The 25,488-nt window shown below is 42.8% G+C and overlaps 1 protein-coding gene across 1 annotated transcript; it reads right to left on the bottom strand.

The window, feature by feature from the left end:
- Positions 1 to 7,542: 7,542 nt before the first annotated feature.
- Positions 7,543 to 9,818, bottom strand: LOC124002410 (transcription factor LBX1-like). The gene is made up of 2 exons (XM_046309775.1): positions 9,446 to 9,818; positions 7,543 to 8,955 (listed from the first exon to the last, which is right to left on the bottom strand). Exons 1-2 carry the CDS (start codon positions 9,771 to 9,773, stop codon positions 8,456 to 8,458), a joined length of 828 nt encoding a protein of 275 aa, XP_046165731.1. The 5' UTR covers positions 9,774 to 9,818; the 3' UTR covers positions 7,543 to 8,455.
- Between the last annotated feature and the right edge of the window lie 15,670 nt (positions 9,819 to 25,488).

The following is a 25,488-nucleotide window of genomic DNA, read 5'->3' as shown; positions in this document are numbered from 1 at the left end:
CGCAGAGTACGACCCTGCCTCACACAGGAAGCGGCGCAGGTCCTAATCCAGGCACTTGTCATCTCCCGTCTGGATTACTGCAACTCGCTGTTGGCTGGGCTCCCTGCCTGTGCCATTAAACCCCTTCAACTCATCCAGAACGCCGCAGCCCGTCTGGTGTTCAACCTTCCCAAGTTCTCTCACGTCACCCCGCTCCTCCGTTCTCTCCACTGGCTTCCAGTTGAAGCTCGCATCCGCTACAAGACCATGGTGCTTGCCTACGGAGCTGTGAGGGGAACGGCACCTCAGTACCTCCAGGCTCTGATCAGGCCCTACACCCAAACAAGGGCACTGCGTTCATCCACCTCTGGCCTGCTCGCCTCCCTACCACTGAGGAAGTACAGCTCCCGCTCAGCCCAGTCAAAACTGTTCGCTGCCCTGGCCCCCCAATGGTGGAACAAACTCCCTCACGACGCCAGGACAGCGGAGTCAATCACCACCTTCCGGAGACACCTGAAACCCCACCTCTTTAAGGAATACCTAGGATAGGATAAGTAATCCCTCTCACCCCCCTTAAGTTTTAGATGCACTATTGTAAAGTGACTGTTCCACTGGATGTCATAAGGTGAATGCACCAATTTGTAAGTCGCTCTGGATAAGAGCGTCTGCTAAATTACTTAAATGTAAAGTGTAATGGTCTACGACCTTGAGAGCCTCCAACCAACCTGATTTCCATGTGGGTGAAGCTTCAACCAATAGAAAGAGAATTAACATTACTGTTGATGCTACCAGCCTGTGACAGTCTGCAGAGATGTTTACCTCTACCACTGATGACAACATAATGTCTTCACCTGACACCAAGCAGAAGAAAAATATAACTAGATTCTTCACAGCTCTCCAGAGAGTTTTTAGAAGAAAGAACAAGAAGCCTGTCAGTAATACTCATACTTTGTAAATACTGTTAATCAATAAACTAGGTTGTTACTAATATCCCGGGCTAATGGCTATTTTCAGAGCTTTTTCTCTATTTTCTACCTTTCCTTTTTCAGGCTAAAGTGGCTTCCATGACAGTGGGATGGAACACCACCTCTCGAGATGCTCACGGCTGCTGTTTCTCTTCTCCCCCCCCCCCCCCCCCCTTCCCTCCTTTCACTCTAACCCCCCCCCACCTGTTTTATCTTTAGTAAATGTCTTTTTTTTGCTATTTCAGTTTGAAGGTGTTTTATTTATCATTGAAATCACAGTCAATTTCAAAAGAGGGTCATACCGCGACTCTCTTCATTTATGAATCTCTAAATCCAGGACCAAACCAGGAACACAGGGGTTGCTTGACCTTTTTAGTCATAGACCTACGTTGATATCACAGTTACATTCTAGCCTACAGTGATAACAATATTGTCAAGGGGAAAGTGAACAGTATAGACATACAGGTAACTGCCAAAATAAGGGAAACACCAACATAAAGTGTCTTAATAGGGTGTTGGGCCACCACAAGCCAGAACAGTTTAATTGCACCTTGGCATAGATTCTACAAGTGTCTGGAACTCTATTGGAGGGATGCAACATAATTTTTCCACAAGAAATTCCATAATTTTATATTATGAAGATTGTGGTGGAAAACACTGTCTCGGGCGCAGCTCCAGAATCTCCCATAAGTGTTCAATTGGATTGAGATCTGACGGATTTACGTTTACTATGTTAGGTCTATTCTACGAGACCAGGCTGGATCTGGTGACTGAGACGGCCAAGGCATATGGTTTACATCGTTTTCATGCTCATCAAACCATTCAGTGACCACTCGTGCCCTGTGAATGGGGGGCATTGTCATCCTATGGGGGGGCATAGCCATGGTAGGCAATATAATGGCCTGATCAGCATTTTTATACCAGCCAGGTCGTTTTAACGTTGACAATTGGACGTCTATCCATGTCCTGAGGACGGGAAATGCCTTCATAACCGGCTACTAAGTGCAACAGTGAGTGCTAGTACCATCAAATAGGTGGTGGATCCCATGACTCAGGATCAGAAGGTTGTCTGTTTGATCACACTCGTGGAAACTGTTATTTTTATTTCGGGTTTTAACGCTAAACCAAACCTTATCCATTTGTAAAGAGTGCCTCAACTTTACTTAACTTCAAAATTGTACATTTGGAGCAGCTTCAAAATTGTACATTTGGAGAACTAATTCTGTAGTGAGAGCTTGTTGTTTTACACATGCATGACCCTAAGCATAATGGGATGTTAAATGCTTAATTAACTCAGGAACCACACCTGTGAGGAAGCTTTCAATAGACTTTGTATCCTTCATTTACTCAAGTGTTTCCATTATTTCGGCAGTTACCTGTGCATATTGAATTGTATGGCTACCAAATAGGTACAGTTGCTCGCGGAAATATTCACCCCCTTGGCATTTTTCCTATTTTGTTTACTTTACAACCTGGAATTACATTTTATTTGGGGGGGGGGTGTATCATTTGATTTACACAACATGCCTACCATTTTGGAGATGCAAAATATTTTTTCTTGTGCAACAAACAAGAAACGTGACAAAACAACAGACCTTGAGCGTGCATAACTATTCATCCCCCCCAAAGTCAATAGTTTGTAGAGCCACCTTTTGCAGCAATTACAGCTGCAAGTCTCTTGGGATATGTCTCTATAAGCTTGGTACATTTAGCCACTGGGACATTTGCCCATTATTTAAGGCAAAACTGCTCCAGCTCCTTCAAGTTGGATGGGTTCCGCTGGTGTACAGCAATCTTTAAGTCATACCACCGATTCTCAATTGGATTGAGGTCTGAGCTTTGACTAGGCCATTTCAAAAACACTTAAATGTTTTCCCTTAAACCACTCAAGTGTTGCTTTAGCAGTATGCTTAGGGTCATTGTCCTGCTGGAAGGTGAACCTCCGTCCCAGTCTCAAATCTCTGGAAGACTGAAACAGGTTTCCCTCAAGAATTTCCCTGTATTTAGCACCATCCATCATTCCTTCAATTCTGACCAGTTTCCCAGTCCCTGCCTATGAAAAACATCCCCACAGCATGATGCTGCCACCACCATGCCTCACTGTGGAGCTGGTGTTCTCGGAGTGACGAGAGGTGTTGGGTTTGCACCAGACATAGCATTTTCCTTGATGGCTAAAAAGCTCAATTTTAGTCTCATCTGACCAGACTACCTTCTTCCATATGTTTGGGGAGTCTCCCACATGCCTTTTGGCGAACACCAAAAGTGTTTGCTTATTTTTTTCTATAAGCAATGGCTTTTTTTCTGGCCACTCTTCCTTATTGCCCAGCTCTGTGGCGAGTACGGCTTATTTTGGTCCTATGGACAGATACTCCAATCTCTGCTCTGGAGCTTTGCAGCTCCTTCAGGGTTATCTTTGGTATTTTTGTTGCTTCTCTGATTAATGCCCTCCTTGCCTGGTCTGTGAGTTTTGGTAGGTGGCCCTCTCTCAGGTTTGTTGTGGTGCCATTTATTTCCATTTTTTTTATAATGGATTGGTGCTCCGTGGGATGTTCAAAGTTTCAGATATTTTGTTATAACCCAAACCTGATCTGTACTTCTCCACAACTTTGACCCTGACCTGTTTCACGCACTCCTTGGTCTTCATGGTGCCGCTTAGTGGTGTTGCAGACTCTAGGGCCTTTCAGAACAGGTGTATATATACTGACATCATGTGACAGATCATGTGACACCTAGATTGAACACAGGTGGACTTTATTTAACTAATTATGTGACTTCTGAAGGTATTTGGTTGCACCAGAGGGTGATGAATAATTTTGCAAGGCACTGTAAGACCCCTCTGAGGTGCTTGATAGAATCTGAACACTTGGTGGCAGTGGCACCATACTTACAGGAGTAGAGAAACTTCCAAGTTAAATAGGAGAGCTTTTGGGCGAGTGAGTGAGTATATTTAACCAGAAGATGGCAGCCTTTGAAAATGTGTATATTTTTTACTAATCTAATTCAACCCATCAGACGTCATACATTACATTTTCACATGAAACCTCTCAGAATGAGCAACAGCCTGAAGACGCACACACACACACACAGACAGAGAGAGAGAGAATATAGGCCTACTGTTTTTTAAATGTCTTTATTATTTTGGAACTTTTGTGAGTATAATGTATACTGTATACTGTTTATGATCTATTTCACTTGCTTTGGCAATGTAAACATATGTTTACTATGCCAATAAAGCCCCTTAAATTGAAATTGAAATTGAGAGAGAACGAGAGAGAAAGAGAGCAAGAGATAGAGAAATTAGGTTTTGTGTAGTGGTAAAGCTCCCGGTTTAAATCGGTGACATTTTGACATCATTAAGATCTGTCTGCTCAGCGGTGTGCCGTTAGAAAACTGGACAGGCAATTTCTGTTTGCTGGAAATAGCTAAGCTAACTCGTTCTGCGTCTTTGGTTTTAATACAGTGCAGGCAACTCAGCGGCAGCAGAGGAGAGAAAATATTTCCAAGATTGGGGTATATATTTTTTACCAAACCTATATGCTCCCCTCCTAAATCACATGCCTCGTGCGAATGATCAACTACAATTTGATTAATATGCAAATGTGAAGCAAACAGTTCCATTTGAGCCTTCAGCGCGGGCTAATTAATCAACAGTTAAAGGAAATTAATACATACATCAATTCTGTCAGGAACATGCTTAGTTCAATCGCCCGTAAAATTGAAGTTTGAAGTATTAACTGGTTCTCAAGGAACGGTATGATTAAAACTTTGGTATTCATCCCTGTTTAGAGACTTTTACTGACAACTCCATACCTGAGTATTTATCCGATTTTAACTTTTGGTGCAGCTAACGATTTATGTAGGTTATTCTCATGATTTATGTAGGTTATTCATAGAATATACACATAAAACATGTGTAGATAATGTACATTATATCTTCAGATAAAATATAAAAGGCTAAAAAGATTGCTTGTACCTGTGGCTATGACAATTTGTTAGTTTTATATAAATTGGCCCCCAAAAAATTGAACATTGGGTTGATATCAGTTTAGATTGAAAACTATGCTAACATGTATTTCTCCTTATTAGGCTACAGTTATCATGAGCTTCAGATACGTTATTCCTGCTTTTCTTGTAATTAATATTTGCACAATGGGAAAAAATAAATAAATAGACAGATAAATGAAGGGACCACAGAAAAGGAGGAAAAATAGATGAAAAGAGAGAGTTTGGTGGCCAGCCCCGTTGTTTCAGCAGGGACTCATGCATCAAACTTCAATTTTCCGGACGATTGAATTAGTGATTTTTTTCCATCTTGAACTGAAATACACTTAAGACCAACGGATTAATTACCAAGAACTGGTCCCACTGACTGTCGTATTAGTTATCGCCTTGACAACCGCTCATAAAATAAGCAAGTGAAATCCATAAACTTAGCCTGCCTTAACACTCTCCTCTCTCCCTGACCATAAATATGCTTTATTCAGAATAGGCGTGAGTGATATAAGGAGGTGGGGAGAATTCGAGCACGTTTTTTGTTTTTTTCATCAAACCCGCAGGGGGTTTATTTGGCGACCACGCGCGCAGTCAAGTCAAGTAGCCCATCAATGCTCGCGCCGTTGTTTGTGTGGGTAGCCTTAGCCTATGTGTGTGTTCGTGTGGTCATATAGCTTACCCATATCCAAATATTATTAGAGAATCCTACAGTAGCCTAACATTGTCATCGGAATAAAATTGTATGTGGTTGTCCAGCAAATTAATTAAGGCTTTGAGAATAGTCTGCTGCGTATTATTCAAATATTGTCAAACCGTCAGTGTAAGCTCAAAGAATCGACCCTCATCCAAATAAATGTAAAAATGGTGTTGGTTGTGTTGATAGTTTCTCCCACATTATTTCAGTCAATAATTTACGTTAGATAAGTAGCTTACGTATTCCCATTGTCTTAACTGACTTGCCTGGTTAAATAAAGGTAAATAAATAAAATAAAGGTAATAACAGTGTTATTGAATATTGTAACGATTTATGAATTATTATTATTTGTTTATTAGGGAAGCTTCATTTGAAATTCAGATCAAAGTCCAGACACAGGTTAGGTGTTCAATGTTAATAAGGATAATATAATTATACAAAGGCTAATTGAAAAATAACAAATATAGAAATCTTTATTATTATTATTATTAGCATTAGCCTTTTAGGCCTACTACCCATTTATTGTAGTAAAGATGAGAAGCTATAGGCCTACAAATTGTTTATATCACACGTTATAGGCTATAATAGAGTTGGATGATAAAACTCATGCGAACAGTTTCCAAAAAATATTGAAAAGAAAAGCCCTCTTTAGCAGCGTCAATCTCCTCCTTAAAAAGACGGAGGGCTAAACAAGGCTCTTCTAGATCAAAAAGAAAGCTTTTCTTTATGACTTTTTCTCACATCACCATGTTTTCAGCTTCATTAAACTCCGCAAAGACAAAGGAAATAAAGAGAGAAGAAGAACAAGACATGAGAAGAAAAGCAACGAAAGAGTCCTTTTAACTAGGCTTTGGCATAACTGTCACACTCTAAACTCTTTATGACTCGGGCTACTTAACATGAAAAACACTCTCACACAAAATGTGCCGCATTTTGTTGTTTAGAAAAACGTTCCTGGACAAAAGTCAAACATATTATTTCAGGGCCTAAAAAGGGAAGAAAGACAAGTAGCTGGACAAAAAAGAGCCATTTTCATTGTAATTCATTGACTTGTTCCAAATGCCAGGCTAAAAAAGGCAAAGAAAAGAGGCTAGACATTAATGGTCGCAGATGCCCTCGTGAAGAGAAGGGCCTGTGTATGCATTACGGCCTTTGTTCGCGGGGAGTTAAACAGTTTAAAAGGAGGGTTAAGTCAATCCATCAAATTGTCTGAAATTGTGAGGAAAATTCAAAAACCATATGGCCTCCAAACGTTTGAGTCCTTTTTGTGCGGTGGGACACACTTGTCTCAGCATTGCTGCCTGCGGGAGACCGGGCGGGCTCCATTGTGACTTGTCACATCGGGGAAGGCATCTCATTTGTCCCCAGTTTTCATGCTTTACGCTCAAAATTATGGCCTCGTCCCGCAGCCCAGCAGAACAAAAAAAACACCCATAAAGGCTCAGGAAAACTGGCCCAAAACTTTGTGTTTTTGTGGCATCCCAGAACCTCTTTTCTCCCCCAGCACCAGATTTGCGATTCTCACATAAATTTCTTCCCGAATGGGGAAACACGTTGCCGGGTCAAAAAGCCAAGACACGCATTTAGCAGTTTGAAAGAGAGTGAGATGGCTGAGCCACAAAATGTTTCGAGTATCCTCACAAACGGGATACAATGGAACAAAAAATATTGAAATATTATAAGGGATCATGGTTGCTAAATAGGCTACTCTAAACGTCCATAATTATAGGCCTGCATTGAATTAGCCTCATAAAGGATTTCAGTCCCCCCCCTTGATTCTACATATAGTCACCATTTTTACTGGGACTAAATATCGAAATTATAATCTATCAGTATAATAATGACACAAACAGCGCGTTGAGAAAAGCCATTTTATTTCCATAGTATATACATTACAGAATGTGCATTGGTTTTCAAATACTGTCCTGATTTTAGAAAGGCACTTATAGGTGTACAAAACATAACAAATCTATTCAACCATAGAGTACTCTCTTGTATCCAAACAAATGAATATATTCATACGGTCCAGTAACTGTAGCTCCATGTCGAAATATCACCGCAGTATTTTGTATTTTTATAACCTTTGTTCGATCATTTCTTTATAAAACGCATAACTTGGTTTCTGATCCTTTGAATTTGCCTTTCGTATCATGCAATGCAGCATACGGATTATGGTGGGTGTAAATATGACTAGCTAATTATGTAAACGCTGTGTACAAATGGTCTGAACTCGAGGAGACCTATGTGTATGATAAGGTATGTCTCAAAAAATAAACAAGCGATATAATTTAAAAAGAACAATAAATAGATATGATCAACAAAACAAAACATGCATTTCAACATGCAAAACCTATCGAAAATATTTCATAAAACTGACATACTTTAAGCATATGACACGGTGTTACATAAATATGAACAAGGATCAGTGTGTGTGTGTGTGTATGTGTGTGTGTGTGTGTGTGTGTGTGAGAGATAAATAACTCAAAGAGTTGTGTGTCTGATAGACAATTACATGTTTAAAAAATAATAGCATTATCTTTAGTTCTGATTATGAAACCCATATTGCTTTCATTGACATTTGAAGACAAGAGGAAACTGTCCGACTGGTGATGAATATTGAATATATTGAATATAGCACTGCGTAGGCTATTTGTTGTACTTTTCATGCTTACTGTGAATATCTGTGTGCCGATACAAAAGTCACAACAGACTAGTAAATGTTCTGAGATGATGTACGAATATCAGCAGGGAAAAGTTACAATCGTAGTAAGGATTGTTACTGCTTTTTGTCGTAATTTTTGTATTTCATTATCCCACTGCGCAATCAGTCATCCACATCAATTTCTAGGTCTTCGTCGTCCTCTGAGCATTCTTTACTTGTTGTGTGGTCTGAAAATGGCGACAGGGGGGACATCCGCAGCTTGCGAGCGAGCTCGTACTCTCGTCCGCCGCTCTGCGCGGGAGAATCGGCTCGCGGGTGATGTCCGAGCGTTCCGTTGGCGCATTTCTCGAGGTCAGCGAGCTTGGCGAGTTTCTCCAGAGGTACAATACCGTCACCTATAGTTTTGGCCGACTCCACGTCGGCCTTCATCTCTTCCAGATCTCGCTTTAGTTTGGCTCTCCTGTTCTGGAACCACGTGATGACTTGGGCGTTAGTTAAACCCAATTGTTGGGCGATTTGGTCTCGGTCAGCGGGAGACAAATATTTCTGATACAGGAATCTTTTCTCTAATTCGTAGATTTGGTGGTTGGTGAAGGCAGTCCTGGACTTCCTTCGCTTCTTCGGGGTGTTTCTTTGCCCAAAGAGTGTCATTCCGTCTCTCCCTGCACAAACAAAGATACAATTTTAAGTCAGTGACATGTTGGTGTATTTCTCATGCTGCTATGGCATTGGCTTTGCAGGGCGTTGAACTGAGCATTTGAACATTTTAAACATATTTTGAGACTGTTGACCCCAAATCAATTATCATTTTTAAAAATAAGTTATATTAGCCTATTTTACATAATATAAACGTAGAAAATATTATTCATTCATCATAAAAAGATCAATTGCACAATTCCAGCTGGTAAATTCATGAATAGCCCATTTTTCACCTTTCCAAATTACGCACAGAAGAGATACAATGTAACATTTTCTGGCAAACAATCTTGTTTAAAGCCTAATGTCCAATGCCTATTTGTAGATACAATATTACTTCATTATATTTTCACAGATCAAATGAAAATAATAAGTTCCCTTTAAATTGTACATTGCACTGTTATGAAAGTAATAACGATATAATGATTAGAAGGCCATAAATACCATCATATTTACCTTCAGCTGCTTGCAGAACGCTAACTTCGAGCCCCTTGAAGGTTTTGCTGGCTAGTTCTTCCAGGGCGCAGAGTGGTGAGGTTTGTGTGAGCAGTGCCCTGTTGGCCAGAGCAGAGATGCTGGACGAACGGTGCTTCTCAGCCGATGAAATCAGGTGTGCTGTCCCACAAATGGTGTAACTTCGTTTCACCGAGGGTTTGTTGAGAATGTCTTGGATACTGAACGGTGTCAGTGGCTTATTCGAGTTTGCAGGCGGAGGAAGATGGTCCAACGGACTTCGCCTCCTATTCTCGACCGCGTCACATTCGGCGACTCCTCTGGATGTCATTATCAGTGCGTTAGTCGTTAGGCAAAGCTATCTTTAAAATGTTGTTGAAATGCTAACAACGAAAACAACAAACACAGATATCAAATAATATCGAACCCTATCGAAAAAAAAACTGTCACAATACAGTCACCAAATGCACGGCATGGCTGAAAACTTTCTTGCAAAAAGAAACATAAAAAAGCCCTCCTAATTCCAAACCGGGATATCTTCTTGAAAGTATTATTCCACAAAAATAGGTACAGACAATCCGAAGGAGAACTGTGCCTCCCTGAAAATGGCGAGGTCCAACGAAGTTGCAGCAACAACTGACTAACAAGTTAATATTGATTAGGACGTAATCAATTATGTCCCCACTGGCACTTTCGCCCTCTCCCTTTCACTCTCTGACTATGTTGCAGTCCAGTGCAGGGCTTTTGCGAGTGGGATGCTCCCAATAATTACAAGGCATGGTTTGAAGGAGGAGGAGCCGGTTGGAATTATAACGGGTTGCGCTCTTATCATCTTTGGGTCTAAATTAGTCGTGGGGTGAGATACCAGAATAGGCCTTACGGTAAATGAGCAAGAGAGAGTGTGCAGTCAATGGGGGATTAAATCGCATTGCGTATTTAAGTATAGTATTACAGCAATAAAGTATGTGTGATTTTTTTAGAAGACAGATACTTTGAACGTTTCCAGGCTGAATATTGGATTTGTTTTCAATTATTCTGAAATTGGTAACATTATCCTATGCTGTGGACTAAGAAGTAATTACTAGTTAGTACAGAAAGGGCATTTTCCTTCACCAAAAGCGATGGTTTTGGATGAGCCTTTATTTTCTGAAGGCAATATGGATCTAGGCAATATATCAGGACTGATGATACACTCCTTCAGGGCGGGGGAGTGAGGTGAGGAGAAGAGGAGAGGGGGAGAGAGGAGCAGCATGCATCCCTCTCAGCCTAGCCAAATCCGGGTCATAACTCACGCGAAAGGGACCTTTTACACCATCAGCTAGATATTTCATCTCGAATCAAATCTCTCTCCGGGTCCTCCCGGTCCTCGAGCTAGCGGTGGCATGATGCTTTATTTTGCTTCCGTTCTGAAAGACAAGCCGACGGGTCTATCTGCATACAAGAACGAATGATACATAATATACTTCGGTGACGTAGCCTACTTCTGCATTTCATTTTTTTAGTATCAACTCTTAGTTTATTTTTCATTCTGAATATCAAACTATTTCCGTATTAATATGTGGGACGTTGTGGAATAATATGATAACTCAACATGAATGCAATACATAAGATTAGAATACATTTAAATTACTATTAATATTATTGTAAGTGTTAGTATTAGGATTCGTATTATAAGTGATATTATTTAAGGCCTATTATAATAGTTATGCATAATATTACAACGTTATTATCAATTTGTGAATTCTGTACCTGTACAATAACAATAGCATTAGCTACCTGCGCAACTGCATAGTAAGCTAGGCTACATTTACGTTATAATAAAGTCCACATAGTTCTTCAATATTTCAACCCTGACAGACTGTGGTCTGCAAATGTTCCAGATATAACTGATACGTACCGTTATGTTTCTGAAGACTGATACATCACAAAAGAGGAGGCGTCACTAAACACTTTGATGGCTCATTCTGCACGCTCTGATGTAACGCCAGGGGAAATAAAATATCAACATAATGATAATATGTCAGCGAGAGAGAGAGTTTTGATTCTGGTGCATAAGGGACGTCTCCCACTCCATCAACAGCCATAGTGCATTATTATGTCAAAGACCCAGAGCAAAAACAGACGGGTGATAAATATTGTTGTTTTGAAAAACGTTGGGTTGAAGTCTATTTATTATACTGTATTCCGGGTTTGATATCGCCAATATTTTACCTCACGCCTCAAATATGCTACAAATGTAATTTGCAGCTGAATGTAAAATCATTCATGTGGCCCTAAGCAAACGATTAAAAAGGCATTGAAACGAAAAAGTTTAAAATAATAAATAAATAAAAGGTATTATGGAAGTGAAGAATGATGCCACGCGCGTTTTAACTATACATTTTTAATATTTGGTTCGGAACGAAACATTTGGAACGAAATATTGTCTCTGAACTAAATATATTGTGATTAACGTTTCGACTACACTGGTTACAAAATGTAGGCTACAAAGCAACTTTCTGTATTGTCGTTCTGTCAACATCAAAAATGGTTTCTGCGTGCATGGGTAAACTGCGTTCCTGGTAACTTAATCACATTTGGAAGTTCTTGCTACCCCACAGCCAAAACTCAGCACAGTTTTATTCCCGAATGTATATTTGTTTGTCGGGGGTAATATCTGATTTCAGAGGCGATGATAGATATTTTAAATGCCCCATATTGTATGAAACACGACCCATTTTTTAGGATTTAGTTGTATGACACCACATCAAACATGACAGCAAAATAATTGACAAAGATTTTAAAGTTAAAATACTCAAATCCGTAATTGTGTAGCAATCAATTGGCAGCTAATGTCCTTCCTATATGGGTTTATTTTTTGTAACACCAGAGTAATACGAGTAGGCTACATACACTATAATAGTTGTCTAGAATAACGTTAGGCTAATAGGCAATTAAACATAGTACCAGTAGCTCCAGTAGGTAGTAATCATTATGGGAATATTGATGTACACATTCGATGTATTATTATCGAATTTGCACCATCAAAGGTTACATTCCTGACAGACAAAATACTAGCTAAATAGACCATAGATATGTGGACTCTTTTGGTCTTTTGGTCTGCAACGAATAATAAATGCATAACACTCCCAATTCACACATTTCATACTGCGTTCTCCTCCTTTTTTTTACAACTTTTTGTTACACCCGATCAAGAATAACAAAGCAACAACGCACATTTTTGTCATAAGTTAATCAAAAAAAGTGTCAACAGCTGGGAACAGCCTTTCATGTAATGCTTCGTTACCAATATAAGACTTCTGTGTATGCGATTACATGGAAAACACGAATAAAACACAGAGCGCTTTCGTTTATGGTAATTATATGATATGGTATTCTCGAAGTAGGGCAAATACTTGTGAAGAGCCAAGCCTTCATAACTCTTGTCATTTAGCCGCCTGTCACACTTGATTGTGATGGACATGTCTATTGCATGTTGGAATCCGCCACTATGAGCCAACGCAGATTTGGTTCAAAGGGCTGGACTACTGCTACGATACAGCGCCTACTTTATTAAAGATAGATTTTTATCGTCATACTCTGTCCACCCCCTTGCCAAGGTCGTCAACATGCCTACTTCTCAGCTCTCCCTTAGCAAGGGAACTGTATCTGGCTAGCTATTACCAGACGGCGATGAGAAAGCGACATTCTCTGGCAACGCACCCGACATGTTCAAATGTCAAATGCTTTCAATGCAACCAGTAGTCCTGCGGTCAAGTAAAATCACAAAAATATTTTTGGGAACTGTATAAATAGCCACCCCTCAAGTAGAGGCCCTTCGTTTTCTGAGTAACATATGCATGGTCTCCACGGGCAGTAGGGCTTAGTTTGTAAACAACATAACGTCATAAACTTTATGGAGTGTACAAAATAATCAATCTTTCAACACTATACTGATGCATGATGGACCCCCACAACTGGAGACACACAGCAATCACCATGGATTAGACACTGGTTAGACAGCTGGTCTGAACTATCCACATTGTAGCCACTTTGTGAGGCCCCAAGGATGGCCTATAGCCTAACCCCCAATAGACATGTTATCTCAAATAACATCAGCTCAAGATAGAGGCTCAGATATGTCTCACAGTTAATAAATAAATCATATGTCATTACCAGGGGTAATTTGCACACTGGCATTGGACAATTCTTGAGGAAAGCCTTGAGCCTTCTATACCAAACTCCTAGAAGAGGTGGCTATGCCACACTGTGCTGCGGAGTCATAGATTATTCATTTGGGACCATACATGTGATCAAGAGTTGCACTGCATGACAAGTCAACTACATAGGCTGTACATATTTTAGCATATTACCCCAATACATTCAATGGGAACCAAACCTTGAAATGCATAGAATGTATCAACATTGAGGTCAACAGTCAATACACCAAAACAGCTTGCAATACTCTCACAGTTAATGTGGTAACAGGATAAATAAGCCAAACAGGTGCAGGAACACCCCAGTCTCTGAGTAACCACAGGGATCCTCCCACTACACCAGTATCATTACAGCCCAATCCAACACTAACAGTTGGTTCCCCCAGGTTGTTACTGACCCAGCCAGCTGGCTGGAGCCCAGTCCTGGGTTCAAATACTATTTGAAATCTTTCAAATACTTTAAGCATTTGCTTTCGCCTGCCTGGAGTACCAGGTGGTCGGGGTTGGCTCTTTTGGGGCTTTATAATTGGTTCTATCGCAGCAGGCAGGCTCAATCAAGCACAGCTAAAGTATTTGAAATAATTTCAAATAGTATTTGAACCCAGGTCTGCTCAACCAACCCAGAGTGATTGGGGGGGGCTATAAACATGGTTGGTACAGCCCAGACACAAGCGTTTCTAATCACGGAATGTACACTTTTCCACCCCAAAAACGATGAAAACCCATGAAACGGCACATATGTGTGGTTGGAGATTTTGGGAAAGGGGCTCACCAGCCCTACCACCCACCCCAACGTGAGGGTGGAGGGGCCTCACACCGCACACGGAAACAGATGTTTCATCTAGTCTGCTCAGGGATTTGAACCAGCGCCCTTTTGGTTACTGGGCCAACACCCTTAACGGCTAGGCTACCTGCCACAACCCGCGTCAGCGTCACTGGCTGGGTAGAGAGTGGCATGGTGCTTAACTGCTCGGCTACCTGCCACAACCCGCGTCAGCGTCACTGGCTGGGTAGAGAGTGGCAAGGTGCTTAACTGCTAGGCTACCTGCCACAACCCGCGTCAGCGTCACTGGCTGGGTAGAGAGTGACATGGTGCTTAACTGCTAGGCTACCTGCCACAACCCGCGTCAGCGTCACTGGCTGGGTAGAGAGTGGCATGGTGCTTAACTGCTAGGCTACCTGCCACAACCCGCGTCAGCGTCACTGGCTGGGTAGAGAGTGGCATGGTGCTTAACTGCTCGGCTACCCGCCACAACCCGTGTCAGCGTCACTGGCTGGGTAGAGAGTGACAAGGTGCTTAACTGCTAGGCTACCCGCCACAACCCGCGTCAGCGTCACTGGCTGGGTAGAGAGTGGCATGGTGCTTAACTGCTCGGCTACCCGCCACAACCCGCGTCAGCGTCACTGGCTGGGTAGAGAGTGGCATGATGCTTAACTGCTCGGCTACCCGCCACAACCCGCGTCAGCGTCACTGGCTGGGTAGAGAGTGGCAAGGTGCTTAACTGCTAGGCTAACCGCCACAACCCGCGTCAGCGTCACTGGCTGGGTAGAGAGTGGCAAGGTGCTTAACTGCTAGGCTACCCGCCACAACCCGCGTCAGCGTCACTGGCTGGGTAGAGAGTGGCATGGTGCTTAACTGCTAGGCTACCTGCCACACCCCGCGTCAGCGTCACTGGCTGGGTAGAGAGTGGCATGGTGCTTAACTGCTAGGCTACCTGCCACAACCCGCGTCAGCGTCACTGGCTGGGTAGAGAGTGGCATGGTGCTTAACTGCTAGGCTACCTGCCACACCCCGCGTCAGCGTCACTGGCTGGGTAGAGAGTGGCAAGGTGCTTAACTGCTAGGCTACCTGCCACAACCCGCGTCAGCGTCACTGGCTGGGTAGAGAGTGGCATGGTGCTTAACTGCTAGGCTACCTGCCACAACCCGCGTCAGCGTCACTGGCTGGGTAGAGAGTGGCATGGTGCTTAACTGCTAGGCTACCTGCCACAACCCGCGTCAGCGTCACTGGCTGGGTAGAGAGTGGCATGGTGCTTAACTGCTAGGCTACCTGCCACAACCCGCGTCAGCGTCACTGGCTGGGTAGAGAGTGGCATGGTGCTTAACTGCTAGGCTACCTGCCACACCCCGCGTCAGCGTCACTGGCTGGGTAGAGAGTGCCATGGAGCTTAACTGCTAGGCTACCTGCCACAACCCGCGTCAGCGTCACTGGCTGGGTAGAGAGTGGCATGGTGCTTAACTGCTAGGCTACCTGCCACACCCCGCGTCAGCGTCACTGGCTGGGTAGAGAGTGGCATGGAGCTTAACTGCTAGGCTACCTGCCACAACCCGCGTCAGCGTCACTGGCTGGGTAGAGAGTGGCATGGTGCTTAACTGCTAGGCTACCTGCCACAACCCGTGTCAGCGTCACTGGCTGGGTAGAGAGTGGCATGGAGCTTAACTGCTCGGCTACCTGCCACACCCCGCCTCAGCGTCACTGGCTGGGTAGAGAGTGGTATGGAGCTTAACTGTAGGACCTTTTTATTACTTCTAAAGGAATACTACTGATGGAGGTTGACTTTTTAATCATGTCTATCTAAATCAAAGCATATAGTCACTGTTGTTTTCTACGGAGGGAGTGTCAGTGTCAATGGGTGCAAGACATAACCCTACTGCTCTTGACCTGAATACTTCTGAGTACCTTCTGCAATATTTGCTTCTGTTTAACGGTCAGTCAATGGTCAAGATGTTGAAATGGCAGATTGTGGCTTTAAAGGGCAACTCCGCCACTTTTCAACCTAATTTTCATCACCTCCAGCACACGGTGCATTTCTACGTTTTGACGGGGAAAGAAGAGAAAGTAAAAAAGTGATATGCGATGACATCATCAAAGGTTACAAGATTTAAACCAGTGACGGTCTAACACTGTGAGATTCATGGTGCCATGCGGAGCAACTAAATACCCTCCATGTCAGGACCCGGTTACGAACCCGGGTCTCCGGAGTGAGAAACAGTCACTTAACCAACTGAGCCACGAGTAGTCGGCAGGACCCAGAAGATGAGGCAGACACAGCAGTACTTGAGACGGTGTATTTAATGAAGTAAAAAGTGAAGTCCTTCAAGAAAACATGTAACTCCACAACCTCAAAAGGAATTCCACAAGAACAAAGTTAATCCTCCAAGGCAAAAAGGTAAATCCACAAGGTGGTAGGTATAGCATAAAAAGCCTCAAAAGATACTCAAAAATAAATAAACAAGAACAAAAAACAGAATTCCACAAGAGAGTCCACCGGGATCAGTAAGAGTTCACAGAATACTAGGGCTGGGTTCTAACATACAAACACAGAGCAAAGAACTGAGGAAAACTAAGGGTTTAAATACAATCAGGGGAAACGAGGCACAGGTGCAAATAATAATGGGGATCAAGGGAAAACAAAAGGTCAAAAAGCACAATGGGGGCATCTAGTGACCAAAAACCGGAACAACCCTGGCCAAATCCTGACACTCCAGTAAGCAAGAATCTCATCGCAGGTTTTGAAAATGTTACTTTTAATCCACAGAAAATAATTTTTTAGGACCTTTCCTCTCTTTTTAACCGCAGATCATAGAAACGCGCACTTTTTCTGCATACAGTATGTAGACACTCGTAATGGTGCTGGAGATGATGAATATGAAGAGTGGCGGAATTGCCCTCATAAGAGCATAGGCTAACATTTTTCCATGGATAGAGTGCCACACATTCCATCTGCATTCATACTACCACAGTTTCCTCTATACCAGCTGCATACTTCACTTGAATGAGTTTTCTCCCTCATATACATCTCTCAGTTCAGTAATGCAGTAAACTATAGCGTTGAAGGGCTTGGGAGAGTTAACTGGCTGCGACCTGTATAGTTTATATTGTTTATATTCATATTCATTGGGTTTTGATCATGTAAACTGTCAGAGGAGACCCGGGGAGAAATGATGACGACAATCCTTAGTTTTCCTTTGATTTTCATTAGATTAGTTTTATTTGATGTAAACGGAACTGCAATTACAGGAGAGTATAAACAGATATGGATGAAGGGGAGACGGTGGTGGAACCATCCTCTCACAATAAACAACACTGTAAACTTTGGATTCAAATGAGAGTTTTACTGAGATAGAGTGTACAGTTCTTCACAGAAGTCAATAAAGGACTCGATGCGTTGAGATCCATGTGTTCAACGAATTTCAATCCCATACAGTGCATTCATGCCTGTACAGTGCCTAGTGAAAGTCAACTCACCTCTTGCACAGTTGTCACATTTGTTCTGCCTTAAATGTACATCTTAAAAGGGATTGGAGTCGATGTTTGTCCCACAGATCTACACATCCTGATCCACATTTTCAAAAGGGAAAGAAAAACATTTTCTAAATTAATAAAACATAAATAATAAATTATATTGATTGCGTCTTCAACCCCCAGAGTTAATACTTGGTAGAAACACCTTTGGCAGCAATTACAGCTGTAAATCCTGTTGAATTAGATTCTACCAACTCTGCACAACTCTCAGGGCAACAGACAGTGGATTCAGAAAGTATTCAGACCCCTTGACTTTATCCACATTTTGTTACGATACAGCCTTATTTTAAAATGGACTCAGTTGATTTTTTTCCCCTCATCAATCTACAAACGATACCCAATATTGACAGAGCAAAAATCTTTTTTTTGTGTGTGTGTGCAACTTTATATAAAAAAAACAGAAATATCACATTTACATGAGTATTCAGACCCTTTACTCAGTACTTTGTTGAAGCACCTTTGGCAGTGATTACAACCTCGAGTCTTCATCGACAAGCTTGGCATACCTGTATTTGGTGAGTTTCTCCCATTCTCTCAAGTTCTGTCAGGTTGGATGGGGAGCGCTATTTCCAGGTCTCTCCAGAGATGTTCAATCAGGTTCAAGTACGGGCTCTGGCTGGGCCACTCAAGGATATTCAGGGACGTGTCCCGTAGCCATTCCTGTGTTGTCTTGGCTGTGTGTTTAGGGTCATTGTCCTGTTGGAAGGTGAACCTTGACCCAAGTCTGAGGTCCTGCTCGCTCTGGAACAGGTTTTCATCCAGGATCTCTCTGTACTTTGCTCCATTCATCTTTCCCTCGATCCTGACTAGTCTCCCAGTCCCTGCCGCTGAAAAACATCCCCACAGCATGATGCTTCCACTACCGTGTTTCACCGTAGGGATGGTGCCAGGTTTCCTCCATCCAGTGATGCTTGGCATTCATGTCAAAGAGTTTAAGCTTGGTTTCATCAGCCCAGATAATCTTATTTCTCATGTTCTGAGAGTCTTTAGGTGCCTTTTGGCAAACTCCAAGTGGGCTGTCATGTGCCTTTTACTGAGGAGTGGCTTTCGTCTGGCCACTCTACCATAAAGGCCTGATTGGTGGAATGATGCAGAGATCGTTGTCCTTCTGGAAGGTTCTCCCATCTCCACAGAGGAACTCTAGAACTTTGTCAGAGTGACCATCAGTTTCTTGTTCCCAGTTCCCTGACCAAGGCCCTTCTCCCCCGATTGCTCAGCTCTAGGAAGTGTCTTGGTGGTTCTAAACTTCTTCCATTTAAGAATGATGGAGGCCACTGTGTTCTTGTGCACCTTCAATGCTGCAGAAATGTTCTGGTACCCTTCCCCAGATCTGTGCTTTGACACAATCCTGTCTCGGAGCTCTACAGACAATTTCTTCGATCTCATGTCTTGGTTTTTGCTCTGACATGCACTGTCAACTGTGGGACCTTACATAGACAGGTGTGTGCCTTTCCAAATCATGTCCAATCTATTGAATCAAGTTGTAGAAACATCTCAAGGATGATCAATGGGAACAGATTGAGGTAAAATCGTGTAGATTGAGGTACATTTTTAAATGTTTTAATCCATTTTAGAATGAGGCTGTAACGTAACCAAATGTGGAAAAAGTCAAGGGGTCTGAGTGGTCCAGTCGCAGTCCTGACAAAAAAAAACTACTTGAAATTCAGAGATAAGGTTTGAATATTGTTGTCCATCAATGATTCCAAATCAAATTTACTGAGCAAAAAAATGGATATATGTTGCCCTAAGAGTTATGCAGAGTTCATAGAATCATATTCAAAATTAATTACAACTGTAATTGTTGCCAAAGGTGCTTCCACCAAGTATGAACTCTGGGTTGTGAAGACATACGCAATAAATACACCTTCGTTTATGTGTTTTATTCATTTAGAAAATGTTCCACAAAATGTGGAAAAAGTCAAGGGGTCTGAATACTATCCGAATGCACTGCATATCCATTGAATCATAGATGGACAGCAATATATTCAAACATTCTCTGAGTTTCAGGCAAAGGACTGCGACTGAATCCCTTAATTATCTCTTGGGAAGTCATTCATGGTGTGTCCTTGGCATTAAAATGTGCGTAATTATCCTGCTGAAACATACAACTCTATCCCAGGGTCAGGTATTCAGGAGACTGAGTCAGCTCTCTTCCTCTATAGCTTTTTACCTGAGTTTGTTAGGATCAAAATAAATATGAAAAAAGCAAACGCCCAGGTAAAACGTTAGAGGAAAACATGCCTCCTTCTTCTGAATACATAACCCCGAGATAGAGTTTTATATTTCAGCTGGACAAGTGCACCATATTGAATGTCAAAGATACCAGAATGGCGTTCCAAGAGGTGTTGGGTGTTTCTGAATGGTCCGGTCTCAGTCCTGACAATAAAACTGCTTGAATATCAAGGTTTGAGTATTGCTGTCCATAAATGAAACCTCCCCCCCAAAAAATGTACTGAGCTTGAGCAATTTAGGGAAAAAACGATGGATATATGTTGCCCTAAGAGTTGTGCAGAGTTGGTAGAATCATATTCAAAATGAATTACAGCTGTGATTGCTGCCAAAGGTGTTTCCACCGAGTATCAACTCTGGGTTGTGAAGACATACGCAATAAATACACCTTCTTTTATGTGTTTTATTCACTTAGGAAATGTTCAATAGCTTACTTTGTCTTTCACTTTGAAAATGTGGCCGTGTAGATCTGGAGGGAAAAAGGGAAAGGGAAAAAATCAAATTGAATCCCTTTTTAGATGTTATTTTAAGGTAGCAAAATGTGACACTTGTGAAAGGGGTGAGTAGACTTTCAGTAGGGTCTGTATGAATTTATATATCAGTGAAATCCAGTGTAAATTTCCTTCCAAACGTTAACATGGGAACCACAGGTTATGAGAGTAATCTCGATAGCTAGAACCAAATCTTTGAACTGGCAAGCTACTTTGTATCATCTGTCACAAGTGACCATGTAGAGAGCAACATGTTCAATGTATCCCAACCCACACCAATCATTCCATTTAGTTAAATCGTACAAAACCCAAAGGTCCCCAATAATTATCTGACGGGTGTTAGATCTGTGAATGAGCTGGACCACCACAGGTCAGCTGTTCCTGAGAGGGAAGATGGGATGACACTGTCTGTCTGTCTGTCTGTCTGTCTGTCTGTCTGTCTGTCTGTCTGTCTGTCTGTCTGTCTGTCTGTCTGTCTGTCTGTCTGTCTGTCTGTCTGTCTGTCTGTCTGTCTGTCTGTCTGTCTGTCTGTCTGTCTGTCTGTCTGTCTGTCTGTCTGTCTGTCTGTCTGTCTGTCTGTCTGTCTGTCTGTCTCTCCTCTCTCTCGCCTCGCTCTCTCTCTCTCTAGCTCTCTCTCTCTTGCTCTCTCTCTCTCTCTCTCTCTTGCTCTCTCTCTGTCTCTAGCTCTGTCTCTGTCTCTTGCTCTGTCTCTGTCTCTCTGCCCCTCTCCTCTCCTGCCACAACAGTCTTTCAATTAGCTAGCAATGGCCCTCTTACAAGACGAGCGTCTGGCGAGGTTGGCCCGCAGCAGATGCCAAGGAGGATTGGGCTGTTCATTTAGAATAGGGGGAGTTTATTGAATTGCCATTAGGGTGGAGCTGCCTATTCATGACGGAGAGAGCTCTTTGTGTGGAAGGGGCTGCTAGATTGGAGTCTATAGTGCTGCAGGTTAGTTCATTCTGTTGAGGGATGGGTGAGGGATGGATAAATGATGTTAGGCTCATCTGGTTTGGAATGAATATGTTTTTTAAATTTTATTCAAAGGGTTAGCTAGGTGGTATTGTAATTGAGATGTAATAAGAAATTTCAAAATCAGTTTTTCCATTGTATTGCTTAGCCTGTAAGAAAATCCACTTCCCTACTTTTTTTATGTGAAATTATTATTTCCTCCGATAAATAAAGTTAGGTACAAACTCAACTCCCTGTTTCACTTGGTCATACAGTGCAGTCAGTGTGTTTTCCTCTTTCCCAAGCCCAGTCAGTCAGTCCTACATGACAGTGAAAGAGAGATGAACCCCGTTGGGCTGAAGCCATTCTGAGCCATCAGCCAATGATTTGTCTACTCTCAGTGGGTGTAGTCATATAGCACCTGGCTTCCCTACGCCGAGGAATATGGTTGCTGCCAACGCCATAAACTAACATACACACAACCATATGCCCCCTTTGTTATTGTAATGAGTTCCAATGAGCTCTGAGAGGACAACATTCACTTTTCCTCTTTTCATTTGGCGACACAGGGGCCGTCAAAGCAAACCCCATGTGGTGAGGGCCGGGGTCAAGTGGGAGACACTGCAGACACACACACACACACACACACACACACACACACACACACACACACACACACACACACACACACACACACACACACACACACACACACACACACACACACACACACACACACACACACACACACACACACACACACACACACACACACACACACACACACACACACACACACGCGCAAGTACATGCACAGACATCCCATTCCCTTCCATACCTCCTCTCCCCCTCCCTCCTTCCCTCCCATCCCATCCCCTTCCCTCCCATCCCCTTCCCTTCCATCCCCTTCCCTTCCCTTCCCTTCCCTTCCCTTCCCTTCCCTTCCCTTCCCTTCCCTTCCCCCTTCCCTTCCCTCCCTCCCTTCCCTCCCTCCCTCCCTCCCTTCCCTCCCTCCCTCCCTCCCTCCCTCCCTCCCTCCCTCCCTCCCTCCCTCCCATCCCATCCCATCCCACCCCCCCCTTCCCTTCCATCCCTCCTCTCTCCCTCCCTCCTTCCTTCCTTCCCTCCCATCCCACCCCCTTCCCTTCCATCCCTTCTTTCCTCCTCCTACTTTTAACCCCTGTGGGCTGAACTGAGGAAATGTGAATTAGCTTCGTCAATGCGGAGGTTAACATTGTGCAAAGATGCCAGTGACCTCTCGTTGTATTCTTGGTTTGATGTCTTTCTTAAGGCCAAACACTTATGAATAAAAATGTGGAAGGGGGAGAGGGATTTGACAAAGAGATTTGTCTGACTAATGCAAAAGCACAGCCCCTGAGGGAAAGATGGGTGCTTGTTTAAACCCCGACACCATTGAATCAACCCCCCCCCCTTAATATTATCAATCATGAAGAGACTCACAGAGTCTGCTAATGTTATTATGCCATAATTGTTTGACAATAATCTTCATTTGTCTCTAATGAAAAGTGCCTGTTTTTATCATAATAATGCAACAATGTCATTAATATTAATATGACACTACATATGTTATGGTTTTACGTTGTAGATGTACAAGGAAAATGTATGTTTATTGTATGATGAGCGTGTAGAAATAAAAGCTTGTGTTTTACCACGATGAGTACAAATAACTGGAAGCTGTTTTCTCCTGTTCAGCATTTTTGTTGTTGTGTAGTTGTAATATTGTACAAGTTTAGAATGACACAGGTTTGAGGCTATCTGACTGAGCTCTCCATAAAGCTGCTTTGGAAATCAAATTAAAGAAATAAAACCTGCGGCGCTAAAGGGTGAGAGGTCTTAACCTTTAACCCTAATATAATTGAAAAACATGTCGATGTCTCTCCCCACAATAGGTCACCTTTGGACGAAAATTTTGGGTTTTTGTTGAGTAACTGAAATTCAGGCATTTTATCGTTAGAGTGAAAGCTAATGTTTTCTATTTGAATTAGAGAAGAACTCACATTGAAACGTTTTTTTGCTAATTTCAACCAATCAGCTGCGTTGACGATGCATCTGGATTATGTTGTAACAATGTCAATTGTAAAGTTAGCTTGACTGAACTAGGAAAACAAAATGGAAACAGGTCAAAAACAGCACGCTGATTATTTTTGCAGCGGACTGTACAACCCTGACAACACATCCTCACTTCCTAGTGTGTGTAAACAAACAAAGACTATACACTCCCACACACAGATTAAATGCTCCACGGGGCCTGTGTTGTGTTCAGAACTTGATTAAAAGCTTCTCGTTTTCATACCATGCTCTTACAGTGAGGAGCCACATCCCCAATATATCACGTCATTATCGTAGGTAATTAACATGAGCACGCGGTGCTAGAAGGTGCCTGGTGTGCTAAGCAAAATGGACTGGTTTAATTGCGGAGGATATACAGTAATATTCAAGCAGGGCTCATCTCATGTAGAAAGGCATGCAGGGATGAATAATCCAGGGTTTAGCATAGATAATCTAGATCAACAGTACTGCAGTTTATTATGACGAACCCTTGCATAGCAACCACTGTCTTATGGTTTTACAGTAATGCAGCACTAATTGCATTTGCAACATCTAAACCACAATTCTACATAGACTAAAGCTCGTTTCACGTAACGACTTGATGCATAGGACATTACAACGCTGACCGTATCCAAGATGCAGAGAATACAAGCCAAGTCCCGAAAGATTCACCCGCGATAATTACTCTGATAGTCTGAGATTTACACTGTGATATCCACTTCTGCTGCCTGCTTCACCTTTTCACAGTAGAATAGAAATATCCCTCCATCATCATAATCACTACCGTTCTCATTTCTCCCAACTCATTCTATCTCTCGCTCACCCCCATCTCTCTCGCCCGTTGGTCCCCCCTCTCTTTCTCTCTCTCTCTCTCTCTCTCGCTCCCTCCTTCCCTATTTCCTGTAATGTGCAATCGCTCACAGGCGACCAGCAGCAATAACCTCTCTCTTCCGAGAAAGAAGAGAGAGAGAGAGAGATTTTGAAGGGAAAGGCCCTAAGGAGGAGGGTGGCCATTCATCCAGATCTGTGTCTGCTGCATGGCGTTTAAGCTGCCCGAGCAGCAGAGCAGCTTCAACTAATGCCCTGCTCGCCTCGTCACCATCACCGCTACAGAGCTGCTTTATGGGCTCAGCGGCCATATTTCTGTCTGTCTGTCTGTCTGTCTGTCTGTCTGTCTGTCTGTCTGTCTGTCTGTCTGTCTGTCTGTCTGTCTGTCTGTCTGTCTGTCTGTCTGTCTGTCTGTCTGTCTGTCTGTCTGTCTGTCTGTCTGTCTGTCTGTCTGTCTGTCTGTCTGTCTGTCTGTCTGTCTGTCTGTCTGTCTGTCTGTCTGTCTGTCTGTCTGTCTGTCTGTCTGTCTGTCTGTCTGTCTGTCTGTCTGTCTGTCTCTCTGTCTCTCTCTCCTCTCTCTCGCCTCTCTCTCTCTCTCTCTCTCTCTCTCTCTCTCTCTCTCTCTCTCTCTCTCTCTCCCTCTCGCTGTCGATGGAGTTATTCCTCTCTCTCTTTCTCATTTCCCTCTCTCTCTGGCATTATTTGTCTCTCTCTGTCTCTCGCTCTGCCGATGGCTTTAGTCATCTCTCTCACCATTTCCCTAACTATCCGCTCTCTCGCTGACTTTATCCACCCTCTCCCTCTCCCTCCCTCTCTCTCTCTGTAAGAGGGGCCTTAGACAAGAAATCACTCGCGTTCAGCCGAGGAGGACACACTCCACTTAGATAAATATCCCCGGCGCTCGCCGTAGAGCCGCTTCAGATTTATTATACGCCTGCCGAGCGGGCAGAACATTGACTTGTTTCATGGGGGCAGGCT

The sequence above is a fragment of the Oncorhynchus gorbuscha genome, linkage group LG18 (assembly GCF_021184085.1).
Source record: "Oncorhynchus gorbuscha isolate QuinsamMale2020 ecotype Even-year linkage group LG18, OgorEven_v1.0, whole genome shotgun sequence".
Lineage (NCBI taxonomy): Eukaryota > Metazoa > Chordata > Actinopteri > Salmoniformes > Salmonidae > Oncorhynchus > Oncorhynchus gorbuscha.
This window is presented reverse-complemented; position numbering and strand designations above follow the sequence as displayed.